General features: G+C 42.6%; 1 protein-coding gene across 1 annotated transcript; it reads right to left on the reverse strand.

Moving 5' to 3' along the window:
• Nucleotides 1-997: 997 nt before the first annotated feature.
• Nucleotides 998-17,757, reverse strand: ACE2 (angiotensin I converting enzyme 2). The gene is given in 15 exon segments (XM_010014179.1): nt 998-1,118; nt 1,757-1,951; nt 3,199-3,315; nt 4,205-4,305; nt 8,362-8,420; nt 9,379-9,551; nt 9,916-10,038; nt 10,670-10,768; nt 12,309-12,342; nt 12,345-12,440; nt 13,252-13,478; nt 14,482-14,651; nt 16,149-16,246; nt 16,979-17,087; nt 17,626-17,757. Coding segments are annotated over 15 exon segments (1,854 nt in total).
• Nucleotides 17,758-17,810: the final 53 nt, after the last annotated feature.

Genomic DNA, 17,810 nt, shown 5'->3' on the forward strand with positions numbered 1-17,810 from the left:
CAGCTCAATCTGTCATGCCTTCGTCTACCTGAGCTCTGGACACTTGTAAAGGTGAAGATGCCACAGTATCTCCCAGATCATGGAACAGGGAATCTGTTTCAATATTGCACTACTGTCCTGGTGAAGAGCTTTTCCTTTTCAGGTGCAACCTGAACATCTCAAGCCTCAGTCTACTGCCCTCTGTATATAATGGTGCAATTTGTATTTGTAGTATGCAGTATTTGTGATAGTGGTGGCAAGTTACTGAAAAAAAAACCCAACTTTGATCGTTTAGTATTAAGAAAGTTTACTCCATTTTTAGATGATAACATAACACAGAGATCTTTTATTTATTTTTTTGTTTGTTTTTGAGGGAGCATAGGCTATTTGTCTCTACAATACTTATCAAGCAAACAGAAAAATTCATGTTACAACTTCCTAACAAAGTTTCAGTGCTTGTTAGCCTTCATCTAGTATCCAATTCACATTGATACAGATTTCCTGAAGGTGTAAAAATTGTGGTTTCATAATAATTGCGTTCTTCATCACTAAGGTTCTTCTGGTGGTCAGTGTGTTTTTTCTCACTGTCTGTTAGATACCCTTTTAAGGTCTCTGTCTTGAATGATCAAAATCTTCATCACGGGCATTAGGAGTCTGTGAATTAATATGTCTGTCTTGACCTGTACACAACTGTATACTTCCAAGTTTTTGCATCTCATTATAGAAGAAACAAAGAGAAGTTGGGTACAGCACACTTACAAAAAGCAGCAGTGTATAATATTATGCACATAATTCATAGAAAAGCCACAGGACATATATATCTTCAATTTTTGCATGTTTTCTAGTTACTGCATAAACAGCAGATGTAGTTGCTGTTGTCTATGCCCCAGTCAGTTAATGGTCAGCCAGAAGATACTATGCAAAACACTATGACATCCATAGTGTTTTGGTCCTCGCTAGGAACTACTGCTAAAAGTGAGATGAAAAATCCTGCAAATCCTTAGCGTACCCACATCTTCTAGAATGATGTTTGTGTCTCTTCAGATGGCTCAAAACCCATGTTGCTTTTTCCTTCTTCAGCATAAGGGTTCACCTCTTGACAGTTTGATCCTGCTTCACCTCTCTTTTCTCTCTGTTTCCTGTAATGAAAATTCATTTTATATTAGAAGCCTCTGTTCTGTTGAAGTCCTTCTGGATCCCCAGAATCCCCTGCTATAAATAATACCGTGTTTAAATGGGAATCTTTATATAAAAGGAATTGTATTGGTTTTAAAGAGAACTGTAGCAAACCTACCACATTCTTAGAAACACCATTTATAGAAACACATAGAAAACCATTCCAGCTATGTTGCTGTTAATGCAGTAATAGTTAAGGAAAATTACGTTACTGGACAGCCTCCAACAAGATTACTGAAAACTGCAGGTACTGATGAATGTGGGCTACTCTGCTGTTGGAAAAGGCACTGTGTTCCCAGCAGGTCACTCCATCAATCTTGCAGCGGGGCTGGCAGAAGCCTGGCCCCTCACAGCTCCCTGCAGCCACAGCATCCAGCTGTGATGATGATGGGGAAATTGCACTAAGCTGCCAAATCTGCTGTGCACTGAAAAGCAGTGAGCTGAACCTTTAGCTATCACTGTTGTTGAGAGGGGAATAATAAGCATTAATTCCTTAACTTGCTTCAGTTAGATTTGGCAGCCCGTTTATGAGCACCCTGGAGATTCAGTCATCAGGACGTCTTCCAGTGATCATGATCATAGTATCAAAAATATTACTCACTTTTTGCGATCTCTATGACCAGTGATGATCAAGACAATAACTCCAATGACAACCAAGCTAATGACCACCCCAAACACAATTAACCATGTGGTGACAGGTGGTTCATAAGGTGTGGCCAAAGTTGGAAGTATGCCCACAAACTCCAGCGTGTTATCATCCAGTCTGAAAGCATCATTGATTCGTCCCCAAGACATCCTGGTATTGAGAGCAAATTCAAAGAGTTTTGCATGTTTACTGGAAGCATACGAACAATTTTCAGTTGTTTTATAAATCTCCAGTGTCAGCTTCCCCTGAACTGCTCAGTTGGAAAGGCTGCACAGGAGGTACTGCTAAACCTATATTCCTTCTGGCATGGGTTGGTGAGTGACAACCACAGTAACTTAAGCTCTTAACATGTTGCAGCTTAGCTGACATGTTCAGACACTTCATGTATGAACTCTTAACCTCAGCCTTAACATGTATAAAAATGAGGCAAACAGCCTTCTGATCTCCCTTTCTATTTGCATTTCTCCCCTGATTACCTTAAGTGTGTCAGCTATCCATAAGTTTCTTGAATATGTGATAGAAACCACAGCTTTGAAGAAAACCACAGAAGACCTGGTTCGCTCCTACAGTGTTCCATAGTTTGGATTCTTGAGTTTTTCACTGCCCTGAAAATCCTTTCTCTGGTGTATTTTCTGTGCTTTGTTTTTCCTTGAACTTCTGCTATTGAGTGCTACCCAGACAGTGACTATCATAGCCATATTCTTCTCCCTTGGTTCACCAAATTATCCCACTGCTTTTTCAACCCCATCTCATGTTCTACTGCTTTTAGATCTGTGCCCTCTTCGTTTCCCGCTGTACATTACCCGTGACCAACTGCAGAATTGCAGTTTTACTTGTCATTTTTCAGCAGTGACTTACAGTAGTGTCATACTGTGCTATAAAGAGCTTTTCACTGATCCGTAAGTAGGAACTATCTCCTATTCTGACCTCTTCTTTTCTGTATAATTGAATAAATCTGGCTATCTTCCTAATACATCATTGTTCTGGAGTCCTTGCTGACAATAAATCTTGCACTGAATTTTCACTAATGAGAGGAGAAAACACACGTGCATTCACACACAATTACTGTACTCTATATTTCAGAATATAAGATCCTGTTAAAGTTCGAGTAATGATGTTTTCTGGCAACATACGATTCAATTACATGTGTAACGGCAGTTTTACAAGCACCCTGAAGCATTTTACATTGGCTGTTGTCCAAGACACCATCTGACAGATAGACTGTTTTCTTTCTGTCATAACAGTTTCTCCCATCCTGTTATTTCTGCTAACTGCAGAACTGACTTTCTTATCATCCCTTCTGCCTCAGCTGACTTAAGCATTAGTTTCCCTTCCACTCTTTCACCTGGTGGTTTGGTTGTTGGGGTTTTTTCTTTCCCCAGAGAACAAAATCTCACCTGATGGCATTTTCCACTTCAGCTTTGGGCACGATATCACTGATATTACCTGGCATGCTGACAGTAAGGAAGAAGGAGATCCTTTTTGTCTGTTTCCCAACATGAATGTCTGTAGTTCTGAATGAGAAACAGAAGAAAAAGGTTTTTTTAATTGCTGAGATGACATTAGCTTTAAATTTGGGCAAGTGAACAGCAGCGATGGGAAATGCCAAGGGGTTAGTTTATTTAAGTTAAGTTATTTAAGTGAACTCTTCCTAGTGACCTCAACTGGGAATTGAAATAAATTTCCTCACAGAATTTCTTTTTCTATGTGCTAATTCTTTACTTAGATGAAGAAAATATATCCTGTACCTTTTCCAAAGCACATAATCAGCTGCAGAAGAAAAAGTGTTCAAGGCAGGTCTTGTGAATGAGGTGATGTATGAAGTACCTAATAATTTTTCCTTACATCCTGCTGGTCGTAGGTCCTAGGTATTACATGGCTGATGTTCTATAAAGCAGTATCAAGTAGCTTAAGTAGATAGCCTGAAAAAACTTTTAAGACACCTAGTAAAAAGAGTTGTTTTCGTACCAGAATCAATTTCAGCTGACTTAGATAAGATTAGTAAGTCTGCATGGAATTCTAGTGTTTTGTAATCAGCAAATTTATATTTCCTTGGCCCAAAACCTCTTGTATCATACACATACATTGTTAGAAATGTATATTCACTGATATTCCCATATAGGTGTCAAATTCTCAAGGCTCACTTTGACCACTGATAAGCTGTGGAAGGCAAAGCCTTCCACATCCACTGAAGTGACCTAACCTTAGCACATTATTCCTAAACTTCAGACTCTTGAGTGAAAAGACAGCATGTAACAAAGCTGGCATCTTACCTTTTGCAACCAGCTGGTGTTTACTATCACCTTACATTTGACAGAAGGCACAATTAATTCCACTAATTCATGCTGCTAGCGAACCAGAAGCAATATAGACATAGCTGGCACAATTAAGCAAGTCACTCACTGGAAGTTAACTTCCTGTTGCTTCATCTCTGCGAAGTATTTTCTCATGGCATAGGCGATGGATGACTTAAACAGGAAGAGCTCGCTTTCATCCCATTCATACTGCAGAAACAGCACAAGAGAAATTCATCAGAGATGGCAAGTTACCTGATACAAAGAAATCATTCTAAAAAGAAATAGCAATTGTAATGCTTGGCATGCACTTCAGTATTATTTGTTTGTGCCATAATAGCACTTCAGAACCTACTCAAACCTTTTAGCTCTGCTCACCTGACTGCCTTGCAAGAGAATAAACATGCAGGCAGCCCCGCTGCCAGACTCTGCATAATGCTGTCCCTCTGCAATTTCTGGTACCTTTACATGGGGTTACTGAAAGTGCTGCCAGCCCATCTCATCATTTTATTTGCAGACCTAGTCTTTTAAGAAGGAGAAACTTTGGGGTGGGGTTCTTGTATGAAGGTGGCTTATTTATTTGCCTGATGTGCTGGGATTTTGTTTGGGGTTTGGTTTGTTTCAGTAAAACCTCTTTTCATCAGTATTTCTGAAACAGGTATGTAATTGTTGTTTTTCCTGAGGAATAGAGAGGTGATACAAAAAAAATGCACTGCCTGTGTGCAGACTCATCCTGACCTGCCTTATGGGTCCAAAGTTATTTGCAATGGAAGTCAAAACCAGGTTCTCAGGGGCAGGAACTGAGGACTGTAGACAGGGCAAAAACCACCACAGGAGCTGGTAATGCAGCCTGCTCTGTTGTGCAACACTGTGTGTGCACGAAGGGAAAATTCCTGTCTGAACTCTGTGGCAATATTTTTATCCCCCTAGATTTGCCTAGATTTGATTGTGTTTATGGTATCTGAGCAGGAATAAAAAGCTGTCAGTAATAGTTTTACACAGCTCCAGACCTTCTCCAGAATCATTCTGGAAGGTGTGGTTGAAGTCAGCTCTGTTGTAACAGGTTTTGTAAAATCCGTATTTCAACCCTGTCCTCCTCTTGACACTGATATAAACTGAAAAAGGACACATACAATGGAGGAAAGAGCAGAAAGAGCCTGCTGTTGTCAATTCATGCAGTATCGGGCCCCAGGAATGCACTGGTGACCCAAAGCCAGCGTGTGGAGGGCAGGGGCTGTGCTATCTCTGGCTGTTCCCACCAGCAACGGTTGAAGCTGTGAACCACCTTGGCCTTGGCAAATGCCCCCGGCTTTCTCCTGTTTGCTGAGCGGCAGGCAAAGCCCTGTGCCGAAGCACTTCTTTCTTCTTGTTACAGCAGTTACCTCCAGCAGCCGGCAGTGTTCAACATCGCAGCCTAGGATGCTGCTGTGGGGGTTTCTCAATTTTTCAATTCACAACATCTTTAGACTCTGCAGTGCTTTTTGTCTTTTTTTTTTTTTTTGATTTTTTATTTCTTTTTAAACCAGGAGCTAATTGAGCTTGATTCCTCTACTGCTGCTTTCTGTACCTAGCATTTTAGCTTTTATTGATTCATTTCCATAGCATATATTTTGTCTTTTTACTCTAATGTATTTTAATTGCCACTATGCCTCTCAAGTGCCTTTACAAATACCATTACTGGTTGTGTGCATGGGAAGTACCTGGCTGGCTTCTGATCTGTATTTGAGTAATGACTACCCACACACCTTCCCTAGGCATCTCGGAAACCTCCCTCGGTTCTCGTTGTTCATTAAGGAGGCTGCTTTGCTTTTGGAACAAAATGAACTTTGCTAAGTGCCTCTGCTCTATTATAGCATGTTCCCTCCAAGATCCCATGTGTGAGTTGAAAGGCAGTGTAAGTCTGGCCTCCGATTCAAAAAGGATTTTCCATTGTAAAATATGTCCAAATGCCCGCCAGCTGATATCTCCCCATTCCCTAACACTGTCACGTGTGACAGCCTTTTACAGTGTAATCAGATGTATGACCCAGTGGAGAATCTTGAATCAATGTTTGAAGAGGGGTCCTGTTTTCAAGTTGTGCTCAGGGGACAGACACTCTGGAACCTTTTAATTTAAATAGCACAGACCCCGTGTGATCCGGCAGGGGTCTTGTAGCAGTTTCCCTTGGGAGGGCAGTTTTCATAAAGCCCCAACTGAAGCAAAAGCTGTGGGTGTTTCAGCCTCACTGGTGTTTCAGCCTCACTGATGATCCAGCAGTGCTACTGCTGCAGCTTTAATCTCATCAGCCTGAAAACAATTAGCAGGGTAGTTGCAGCAGCACACGCTCTGGTACAGCTGGTATAAACCCATCCATGATTCTGGGAGCTTAAATTGCAGAACTTTGGCCTACTGAAACATCCCTGCTGGTAACAGCCAGGGTATGCAGCTGAGGGGTGCAGGATTGCCTGCGTGAGCTCTCTGCAGAGAGAGGGGATCTTTCCCTTTCTGCTCAAACCAGTGCTAAAAAGCAGAAATACAAAAAGATTTGCTGGCGTACTCAGAATGTTTTCTGCTGTCCTAACAGTGCAAAGCAGTTCAAAATACATCTTAAACAAATAGTTGCATCAGGTTCCCAGCTTCTGTGTGCTCTGAGCCGTGTAAAACAGTCAAACATATTGCTCTGTGTGGTTGGGCTGAGATTCCTGCCTGAGGTTCTCTCTGCCTTTTCTCTATGCCACTTCATGCATGTACCATTACCCGTTGCTGGCATACAAACATGCAGAGTGATGTGCCTGGGAGCTCAGTATAAGAGAAATCTGTGGGGAGACAGAAAGCTACTGTACAGGAAAGTTTGCTTGAATGTTGGTGATGTGGACTGGTTTTGAGAGGAAAATGCATGGCTTGCTCTTCAGAGCTTTGGAACCTACTGTCCATACAATAATTCAAATTAAGTAATCTGTATGAGATTGTTTTACAGCTGCTCAATTGTACAACAAAAGACTATGATGGCAAAAGACAGGCATAAAAATGGTATTAAGCTAAACATTAACCATAATGACTAATAAATGTGTTGTAATATGTAACCTTTTCATGCTCCTGATATCAATTTTGAATTGTATCTAGCTCGACTCAGTGGTCTAGGAAGCAATAAAACTCCAGTGGGGTTTGCATGTGAAAGAGTAATAGAAGGGAGAGTATCAATTCATATGAAAAATGAGCTCACGGTATTGTGTCCTTGCTAGTCCAATAGGCTCCAACATGCCGGTCTAAATGACCTGCCTGATGACATACTTATTCCTGGAAAATTACTAATGTTCTGCAAGGTGAAAATGGCTATTGACAGGAGTGAAGTGCCTGCACTTAAGCCTTCCATGTCGCCTCTCTGAGATTAGTATAAAGAGTCACAGCTAGACTAGGGAGGAAATTTTCAGCCTAGGTTAAGCAGATGGGCTAAGACAATGCTCTGTCTAAAATCGTAAAAACCATCTTTGGCTTTGATGAGTTTTTCCAGTTGCTGTAATGAATTTTGTTGGAGCAGCTGATATAATTGGGGAAAGCAGACAAACTCTTGGGAATGAAAGCCCTTCTCCTTGTCTGAAACAGAAGCAGCTGTGTTGCCCCCCACAATCTTAATAACAAAGCTGTCTCTGCATAAGAGTTGGAGGGCAGGGAGGCAGCCAAATATATCAGGGCCTTGAAAGATTACAGCAAACAGGCAAACAAAAATCTACAAAGGAATGCTGACAGAAGTGTATCAGCATGAAATCAAGAGCATTTGAGAATAGCAAGTGGGATTCAACTCCTCTACATTAAGCCCCACATTCAAATGTGAAGTAGCTGCTCTAATAGTAATTCCTGAAGACAGCCACTGTAGCATTCATAAAGGAAATTAGAGGAAATTAGATAGAGGCTTTGTTTAGACACATCAGCATAGCTGGGAAAAATATAGCCATTTTCAGGTACACAGTCTCCCCTATGCTACCCTCCAGGCGTGTCCTGTAACAGGTAAAAATTATCAGTATTTCTACAGAATAACTCATCTAACTGGGATGTCTGCCTTAAAATGGGTAGAATCACTCCCTGGAGAGGTCCCTCTACTAACTGTAGTGGCAGTCTTGAGCACAAACTCAGACAAGACATCTTTTACGTGATAACCCTTCACCTGAGCTGAATCCACTCTTCAGACACAAAGATCAGCTATACCCTGCTTTATTTTCTGAGAACCATTAGTACAACATCTCTGTTGCCCAGGCAATGGGAAGAGTGCCACAGCACAAACATACTTACCGCCTGGTCTCCCAGTGCTGACTTCAGGCTGATGCGCACTTTGATGGCATTGTCGGAATCTGGTTTAAAAAGAAACAAGGGCTGTGTCACAGCTGTAGCGACAGAAAGTCTGTCCCTGGGAAATGCTGGGGTGGCTAGAGTTTCCTTATAGGTTCCCCTGCTTCAAATGGCCAGCTTGGTGGGATTGATCTTGTTTCCCTTCAGCCACCTTTACTGCAAACATCCGCATCTGAGCTGCCAGTTGCTCAAGTTTGGCTTTGTAGTAGACAGAAAGAGTGAGTACATCTAGAGTGCAGTCCTCTGGTCTTCTTTAAACATCTCTCAAAGGAAATGCCTCTTTCCCACCATTGAGAATGAGCAGCTCAGATGCAAATTTTGGTTTCTGTTTGTCTGGTTAGATAAATCCCACCATTAGGCACAGCACTGTGTTACGGTATGCTTCAGTACTAACAGTGATTGCACGTATATAACATGGGTGGTTCAGCACTCAGTGTCACCACAATAGGCTGAAAGATGCATTTCCTCCCCTTGAGCTCCCTTCTTTGACTAGCACATGACAGAAAAAAGAAAGAAAAAAAGAAGTAGTAATTTTACTGTACTGGTTTGCCCCTGTGCCCCCAGCTCAGGGTCCTCTGCTTCCCAGAACTGGTGACTCCTAGCCCTGCAGAACAGGCACACCACTCTCAGGCCAGCACCACACAAGTCCAAGCATTTGGTCTTTCTTTCCTCTGCACAGCCATCCTGAATTCTTAGTGCTGCCGCTACTGAATAACATAAACTATTTCTGAAAACTGATGAGGCTGTGACCCACCTCATGTGTGCCAATTTCTCCAGCTTTGGCCATGAGGAAGCTGGGCTGCCTTCCCATGAGTAAAACTTACTGCTCAGTGTGTACTTCCGAAAACCCCGTTTCCCTAGGGAGAAGAGCCTTCAATAGCAATGAGAGAGAGGGACTTTGCTGATCAAGGGTTGTGAGGACTACTGAGTGTCCTCAATCCACCCACAAGCCATACGTACATGGAGCCCAGTCTGTTTTCCAACCAATGTATCTGCCAGAGTTGTTTTTTTGCAGCCAATTATATAAAGGTTCGAAGTACTGGAGCAAGGGTGCTGCATTCATGTATTTCTCTCCTGTTACACTTTCCAGTGCCTGAGTCCAGGGCTTGGATCTGCCTAATTCAAGCAATTGTCTGTATACATAGAAGGAGAGGTAATATATGTTATTGCTACGTTCCATCTAGACATCTAGCAAAACAATCTGGAGCAGTATCAAAGTTTTCTGTTTGCTTCTGAATTCCCTCCTTCCTCCCATCACTCCTATTAATAAAAATAAATTATTTTCCCATTAACAGGTGAATAAACCTTTGATGTTTAGATCCTCAGTGGATATAAACTTAGTCAATTTATCAAAATAAACTGAGTAGATAAATGCTAAATTTTCAAGCTAGGTTCATTCTAGGTTCCTTCTAGGTTCATTGACTACAGAAGCTTTCAAGGATGAGTTAGGCTTTGTTATACTCTCATTTATTATGTGTAAGAAATTTGCTTTGTTACCTCAGCTTCTGACCAGCTGCACTGGAGTTGGTAATGTCACATGTGTGAAGAGGGCCAGTATGGTTAGCTGCTTTGCAAAGTGCCTCCTGAAACTGGAACTGGTAGATGGTCCGGGTGTAATACCTAATGGAAGGGCAAGGATAAGGAAGGCACAGGTTTTGTTAGTCATCTGGCAAGGAAACCTATAAGCCCTTGGTCTTTGGAGAGCTCTGCCGTGTCAGCTGGTGCTCCTGATGATATTTATAGGCTACGCTAAGTCAGATTTAACAAAATGCCAAGATCAAATCAGCAGAAGAGCCCCAGATCTGTTTGCTGACACTTAAACCAGGAGCAAGTAAGGTTTTTAAGGCCCAACCCTCTGCTCCAGCTGGGCATTCTAAAATGAGATGGCTGGGACATAGAGGGACATCCAGAGTTAGTTGCTTCAGGGCTGCATGTGCATGTCCCAAGTGACAGTGGTACAGGGTACACTGTCTCCTCAGAAGGCAAGCACCTCATACAGATGTGCTCCCAATGGTTTGATGATGGTGCGAAGCTTCTCTGCTCCACAAGAAGCTCAGCAGCCTCCTCACTGCTTACATGTTGCTATGCAGCAGCTCCTGCTGTTCACAGAAAAATTTCCACTGAAATCAGTGACCTGATCAGGACTCTAAACAAAGTAAGATTGTGTCCTGAGACTCCCCACTAGATGTTTTAGGCCGCTGGGGCTTGTTCTGTACCTAGAATGTAAGGCATTAATTAAACACTGAGCTACCTTATAAACGAGTAATCGTTAGCCACATGAAACAGCACTGCAGGGTCGCAGTAGGTTTCATCATGAAGGACTGGTTCAACAACGCCAACTATTTCTCTCCTGGGATGAAGGAAAAACATGGGATTTCTGTTAGTAGATAATAAGGGGGGGAAAAAACCTGACTCTGCTCATCCTCTGTATTTTCTGATACGTACAGGCACCTCTTTCACTTCCAAACAGAAGTCCATATGGCTCACAGTAACCCCAAATGAGTATTGCTCCACAGCTGGAGATCACAGAGAAGAAGCTGCTTTGAAACTGATAGTGCAAGGAAGGGATTTTTGTGACAGCAGAGTGTGCAGGGAGTAATTAGTGGAATGAAATAATCTACAAGAATAAGCTTCATGCATACACCTCATGCCCTGGGCCACCCCCAGTTCAGAGACTAACACTTGCACGCTTTGTGCTGTATGGCCCGTTGTGCCACTGGGCTGGAGATGAGATTTCTCTTTATTTTCCTCTCCTGAGAGTGTGATTCTTGAGTAGTGCTATGGAAACAAGCCCATGCCCTAAATTCTGAAAATAGTAATAAGCTTACAAGGAAATATTTTCCGTAAACCTGCATTTCAAGGTCTTGCCCCAGCAGAGAGCTTTGCAATGCTGCTACAACAGGTGTGATAAGCTTCTCTGAACAATTCATCATTCTCCATTTTCTGACATGTCTGCTACTTTTGAATAAATTGAAGCTGACTGATTTTTACAGTGGGTCAGAAGGCTTGCTTATATCAAATTTTGTTATAGATTTTGTTCGCTGATGGAGTCTTGCTGTTCGTGGTCATGTTAAGAGTTCAGACTCCATTTTCAGTTTGGGCTTGTTAGGGTTCTTTGCATTTTTCTGCCCCCATGTTAGCCAACCTGGGAAATGACAGTCTCCAGTTTGAATCAAACCATTTTTAATCTTGAGCTCCAGGGTGCTGAAAATAGATTGGCTGGTGGGCATAATCTGAAAAGACACCTCAGGACACTCCTTGTCAAGGGAACTGTATTTTCTTGATCGAGAAAGGTGGTATCTCAATAGGAATGTAAAGGATCAGTCTAGAAACTTTCAGACAATTTGCCTCCAAAACCACATGAGAATGGGGAGAGAAGAGTGCACAGATATGTGGTAAACTGAGGTCCCTGTGCTTCTCAGGCTGGCAAGTATGATGAACTTCACTTTCCACTTGTCCTTAAGGAGGTGGGAAGCAAACCAGAGTTTACGGCCGATGAGACTTAAGGAAGGGCTATACCTAAGTGATGAAGATGTCTTGGGGCGTGCACTGGGGAAATGGCAGCGTTGATCCTGGGATCTGGAACATCCCATGTGAAGGCCAAGGGCTATCTTTATCAGAGGAGCTGACATTAGAGGTGAGGGGAAAGTCTGCTGAGAGGCAGGGTAAACTGCTGGGGGCTATACACAGTGCTAATGGCAGCACACTGCTTGTGAGATGTCTGCACCACGCTGAGCATTTCTAGCTGATATTCTACCAGGCTCTGTAGAAACAGCCTGAGGGAAGATCCTGCCCTATGGGGGCACAGGCACTTCACTACATTGAGTAACTATGAAGGGTTGGTTTTGCAGGTTCATTTGCAAAAAATTGCTTTTGTTTCTCAAACTTACTTCATCTCCCACCACCACTTCATCCATTCCTGACACTAAACACCATCCACCTCCACTTCTCCAGCATGTAAGTAAAAGGCATTGTTCCAACAATCGTTAGTGCTTGTTTGAGCAGAAAGTTGATTTCTGTTTCTGAAGAGAGAAGCAGTTAAGGTAATGGTTATGGTAGCAATTAGTATCTGATTAGACAGCTAAAGTTGCTTCTTTTTACAGATAATACTTACATCTGGTTTGAATAACAGATTTTCACTAAATAAAAAGTGAATACTACTGAAAAAAACAACATAAGTAAAGATCACTTAGATACTGTATACAGTTTTGTCCCTTTCTTCCCCCCCTACCTCTTAAGTAACCTAGCCTTTTGGCATTTACATTTCACTATATACCATTGGAAATCTTCCCAGGCTTTGGGGAATATCAAGCTGAAGACATTTCAGAATTTACAAATTGTACATCTCCATCTTTATAAGGTAACACTCAGAGAAGCCAGACAAAACGCATTATAATGAAGGCCTATGTAATTTGTCCACTAAGTATCACTTAAGTGGGAGATGGAAATCATGTTTCCATCTTTGGTTTCATTTGAACTGCTAAATACATACATTGGTAGAGATAGGTATGGATTTATGCAACAGAAATTGAAAAGACTATTGGAGGCTCATCTAAATGAACTTGAAGATTTGGGAATGAGTTCTTCAGTACTGAAGATAATGAAGTGCCAGATATTCGTTTCTAAATTACATCGCAGCATTATAAAGTAGTGACTTTTGCTTCATGATGTGATCTGGGAAAAAAACCAAAACAGTATTTCTGGTAAATTAGTGGGGTAAGACTTTCAGAAGCCTCTCAGCTCATCACTCGGTCTGCAGATACAATCTTCTGCTACAAAATAAGACCTGCAAGTGTTTTCACATAAATATGCAATATTTATGCATGTATTTACCTTCATCCTCTTGGAATGTTGGCTCTAGGAGGTCAAGAGATTTCAAGTGCTGAGGGGTGGCTGCAGAAAGTGACATAATTTCACCCACTGCTTCATGGAAGCCCTCATTGGCACCATCTCTTAGCAGGAAGGGCTGCACAGAGTACGCCATGTCGTACTCAATGTGGCCCATCTCATGGTGCGCGGTCAAGAAGTCGTCCATGGTCACTTTGGTGCACATCTTGATCCTGCATGCCAGAGCAACGTGTTTGTGGTTAGAGAGACAGTGGTCCAGCCATCTGCTGCCTAAGCCCTGCCTGCAAAGCATCCTCCAGAGACCACAAACATTCATTGCCCCTTGCAAAACCTGGGCAAACACATCCTAGCATGGGGTGCAGTTCCTCCTGCAAGAGCTATACTTGGATGGGGAAGTCAGCAGAACACTTCCACTCACCCTGAAATTGTGCTGGGGGTAAGAGAAAATTGCACTCTGGAACTTTGGCAATAAACTCACTGTGTTTGTTGGAGTGAGAACCCACCAACAAACGTAGGCAGAGAGTAATGTAAAAAAACCTGTGTGCCACTGGCTCTGGCTACTTCAGCCTCCCATAGGCACTATTTAATAATGGAATTTCTTCTAAATAGGGTTTCCTTTCACCTTCCTCAGACTGCTGAAGTGTGAGGTGTGAGGCTGGCAGCTTTCACTAAGGCCCTGCTGGGGACCAGCCCTTTCCCCAGGTAACTGTGGGGACCGCAAGAGGGGACAGAATTTGCCCCAGGAGACTTCCCTGTGTGGGAATTTGCTGTTCTTCTCCTTTCCCAAGTATGAAAGGGACTGATGGATTTTCATGAAACTGGATATATCTGCTAAAGATAGACGGTGGGCTCTCAGGTTTTCACTTGCAATTTAGGGACCCTGTCCCATTGCTGCAGAGTGGGCAAGTGTCCACAAATCTCACTGGTATCCACAAGCACCAGCATTTATGCTTATTCCCTAAGCTCTAGAACATAGTCATTTCTCTAATTCATATAAATTTGATAGTAATCATTAGATCTTCACAGAAAAAGTTACCCAGAAAGGTTTACAGTCCCACAGGATGCCTGCTCTTTTGTCTTCCTTTCCCATCTTATCAGCTAGAAGAAAATAATGAATAAGGAAAAAATATAACTTACACCAGCATGGTGCACTGTTAGTGAAAATATGAATGTTCTAGGAGATGGTGTAAAAAGGGGTTATAGTAGTTGCATTACCTGTAGTCGTTTTTCCCCAGATCCCATGCTGTAGGGTGGCAGACAACCTTCCTGCCATCTGCCGGCTCTGTAAGCATGGAGTTATTCCAGAAGCCCTCAGTCATTTCGTCGAGGCCGACGGAGGTGAAGAAGGCCTCAGCGGCTTTGAATATTCTCATTGCATCCCACTGCTGAAAGAGACAATGCCACCATTAATCACTGCTTCCCACAGAACCTGTTCCCAACGGCTGGCTTAACACAGGACAGCTGACTTCATATTTATCTTCCACCAACTTCAGACCAGCACCTAATTTTTTGAGAGTAAGATGGTAGTGTTTGCCTTTGGCACTTCTGTAAATTCTGCTGGGAGCTGGAATTAAGTGTTTTCCCCACAAACAAAATAGGTTTCTGCACTCAGAAGTTCAGCAGATAGCACCTAGCCCAGACCAGAGAAGCCCTCAGTCAAAGATAAGGTAATGCAGATAAAAAAGGCATTCCTCTCAATAACATGTCAAATCTGGGATTCGACCCTTAGGCTATTTCAACTGGGGACAACTCATTTGAGGGAGTGGAGCTGCACTCCCAGAAGATGAGTATTAGAGATCTCAGCCAGAACCGTAATACCTGGCAAATGCATCTAGAGGATTTGTTTGTCAGATCGTAACTGCATGGTAATGTTCAAAACATTTTTGTCATTCAGCATTTTTATTATTCTACATAGCAGGACCTCTGCTTGTACTGGACTGAGTTTTCACAGAGATTTAGGTGGCAGGCAGCTCAATTGGATGAGAATCCTAAACTGGGCACATCCACTAACAAGGATGAGTCCAGCCTTTGCCCCAAGGCTCTGTAAGTAATGCTTTCCTCCTCACAGTGGGACTAAAATATACACAAATTTATTACCACAAGAGGGTCAGTACTGTAAAATAGAGGTGACATTAATGCAGACTTGTGCAAATTGCTTATGAATCAAATACCTCCATTCCTTCTCTTGCCAGCATAACTTTTGCGTGGAGTGCTCCCTATGAAAGGAGGGTGAAGGGTAGATTTCAGGTGAATAATCACATTTCAGAAATCAAATTCCACAGGAGCTTCACTTCTTTTATCTTACAAAAGGAGTGAATCTTAGTCACGACTACAGAGATTTATCTTCACCCATGTTCTCGTTCTGGTAAAGGCGCTGTCACAGCTTTTAGCACTACAGATCTCAAACACAGACCTTATGGTGCTTTGCGGTTATCAAAAGATAACAGGCAGCACTGCAGTTTCCTAGCTGTATTCAAATAAGCAAAACTGGCAAAAAAAAAACCCCAAACTGCAATACACAATCTATTTGATTATGGTAATGGCTGGCAAAGGTCATATTTGATATCAGCCAACTCCGTGACTCCTGAAATATTTATGTGTACAAAATATATCTCTTAATGGATAGAGGTCTCTGAGGAAAATAGATGTGGAGCCAAGATTAAGCCAGTCAGAGAGTGGAGAAGAAAGACAGAGGAACAGCTAAGGGAAAAGGTACAGTGCATGAACACATTAAGGTGAAGAGCAAGCAAAAAAGGATGCTGAAAGCAATGTTTTGCCTTAGGGCAGCTATGGTTTTCTAAAAAGCAGCTGAGATCTGCTGTATAACTGTTATTGCATCTAGATTTCTTACATAATGCATATTGCATAAAAGCATGTCTTACCTTTTGAACCATTGTAGAAGTTACATCAATGTTGGGTTTGGCTGGATAGGGAACAGTCAAGGCATACAGATTTGTCCAAAATCTACCCCACATATCACCTTCAAAAAAAGAAAGAAACATAGAAATAATTTAAATGATGGATTATGTATTGTTCAAAAGTGCCAGACAGTTCTAGGAATTGTGCAGTGTCATAAACAGGTATTCTATACATCTAATCAGGTCTGATCCAGCTATGGAGGGCAGCAGTTCTAGGAAGTCATGCATAGGTCTAAGTCAGATCACAGATCCGTTATTCCACAGCATCAGCTATTCTTGTAAAATAAAGTTGCAGGATGGGTCACCTCCCTAAAGGTCTCTTCACAACTGAACATCCATGTTTATAGTCCACGTGATTGTTGCTGCCATGTTCATGTACATTAAAGTTACTGCAGCTTGATGCTTCAAATATTGGAAGCAAAGCTGTGGAAATGTGGGGGCTTAGATTAAGATGTAAAAGGCAAAACAGGTCTCTTTGAAAGTCTCATTTCTAAGGAAGACAAGTGCTGCACAGGGGAGGGAAATGTCCCAGCCCTGTGTTGGAGTTTTGAGCTGAGAGTTACCAGCTTCCAGCAAGGATGAGGACACCTGCCTTCCCTACCTGCCACTGCTGCTAAGCACCTGTGTCATCTCTGCCAGGGACTTTTACTCCATTTCTCCTCTCCCTTTCCTTATCTGTAACCTGTTTGTTAATATCCTGATTAAACAGGCAGATTACTCTCTTCCTATATGCCTTGAAGGGGTCTGCCCTGTGTACAAAGTCAGGCTTGCATGACACGGCAGCATTGACATACCCAGCAAGTGAGCAGGCAGGCATCCTGTGGAGCTGATGAGCTCGGAGCCGTAGACCTGCTCCAGCTGGTGCCTCACATAGGCATGCAGCTGCTGGTACAGAGGTTTTATCTGGAGGCAGAGGAGGAGAAGGAAACAAATTATTTTCTCTTTGCTCTACGCCACTCATCCCTCGTATTAAACAGAGAGCCTTAAAGGTGTCTGACAAAGTTGTTCTGGCAGCTAAGTGTACCCCAAACCTGAAGCTGAGCTTTGCCTCAGGGCTCAAGTGCTGAGTCCAGATCCTAGCCCCAGAAGTCCTGCTCAGGTATGAGGGAAGGAGCACTGCTAACTTTACATGAGGAGTATCATGGGGGCCATCTACAGCATGGGAAACACACTTTCCCCCATGACCCCTGCCTGGGGGAGAGACATGGCTCTGCAGAGCTCCCTCTTTCCCAGCCTTTGTCACAGTGCAGCCAAAGGGGACCAAGCTGGTCCTCGAATGGCTGCAGAAGTTAGAACATGTATGTTTTCTAACATCTGTTAGCCCCATGTGGACTAGGATTGGTCAGTTTAAAGCAGGTCTTCCTTCATAACATTGACACATGAGCCCTCCATCACAAAACACAACCCTGTGGCTCAGATGAGAGCTTTTTCCTGCTTCTACCTGCTCAAATGTCTTCTCCACATCTCTAACCAGTTGGTCACGGCTGTATTTGTATTCTTCTGGATAGTCTGCTTCATAATTTGCTCTCCAGTAATCTCCATAGTCAGAATAATCTGTAAAGCACAGATGCATCACATCAGGATAGAATCATAGGATCACAGAATAGTTCAGGTTGGAAAGGACCT

The sequence above is a fragment of the Nestor notabilis genome, unplaced genomic scaffold, assembly GCF_000696875.1.
Source record: "Nestor notabilis isolate BGI_N333 unplaced genomic scaffold, ASM69687v1 scaffold4675, whole genome shotgun sequence".
Lineage (NCBI taxonomy): Eukaryota > Metazoa > Chordata > Aves > Psittaciformes > Psittacidae > Nestor > Nestor notabilis.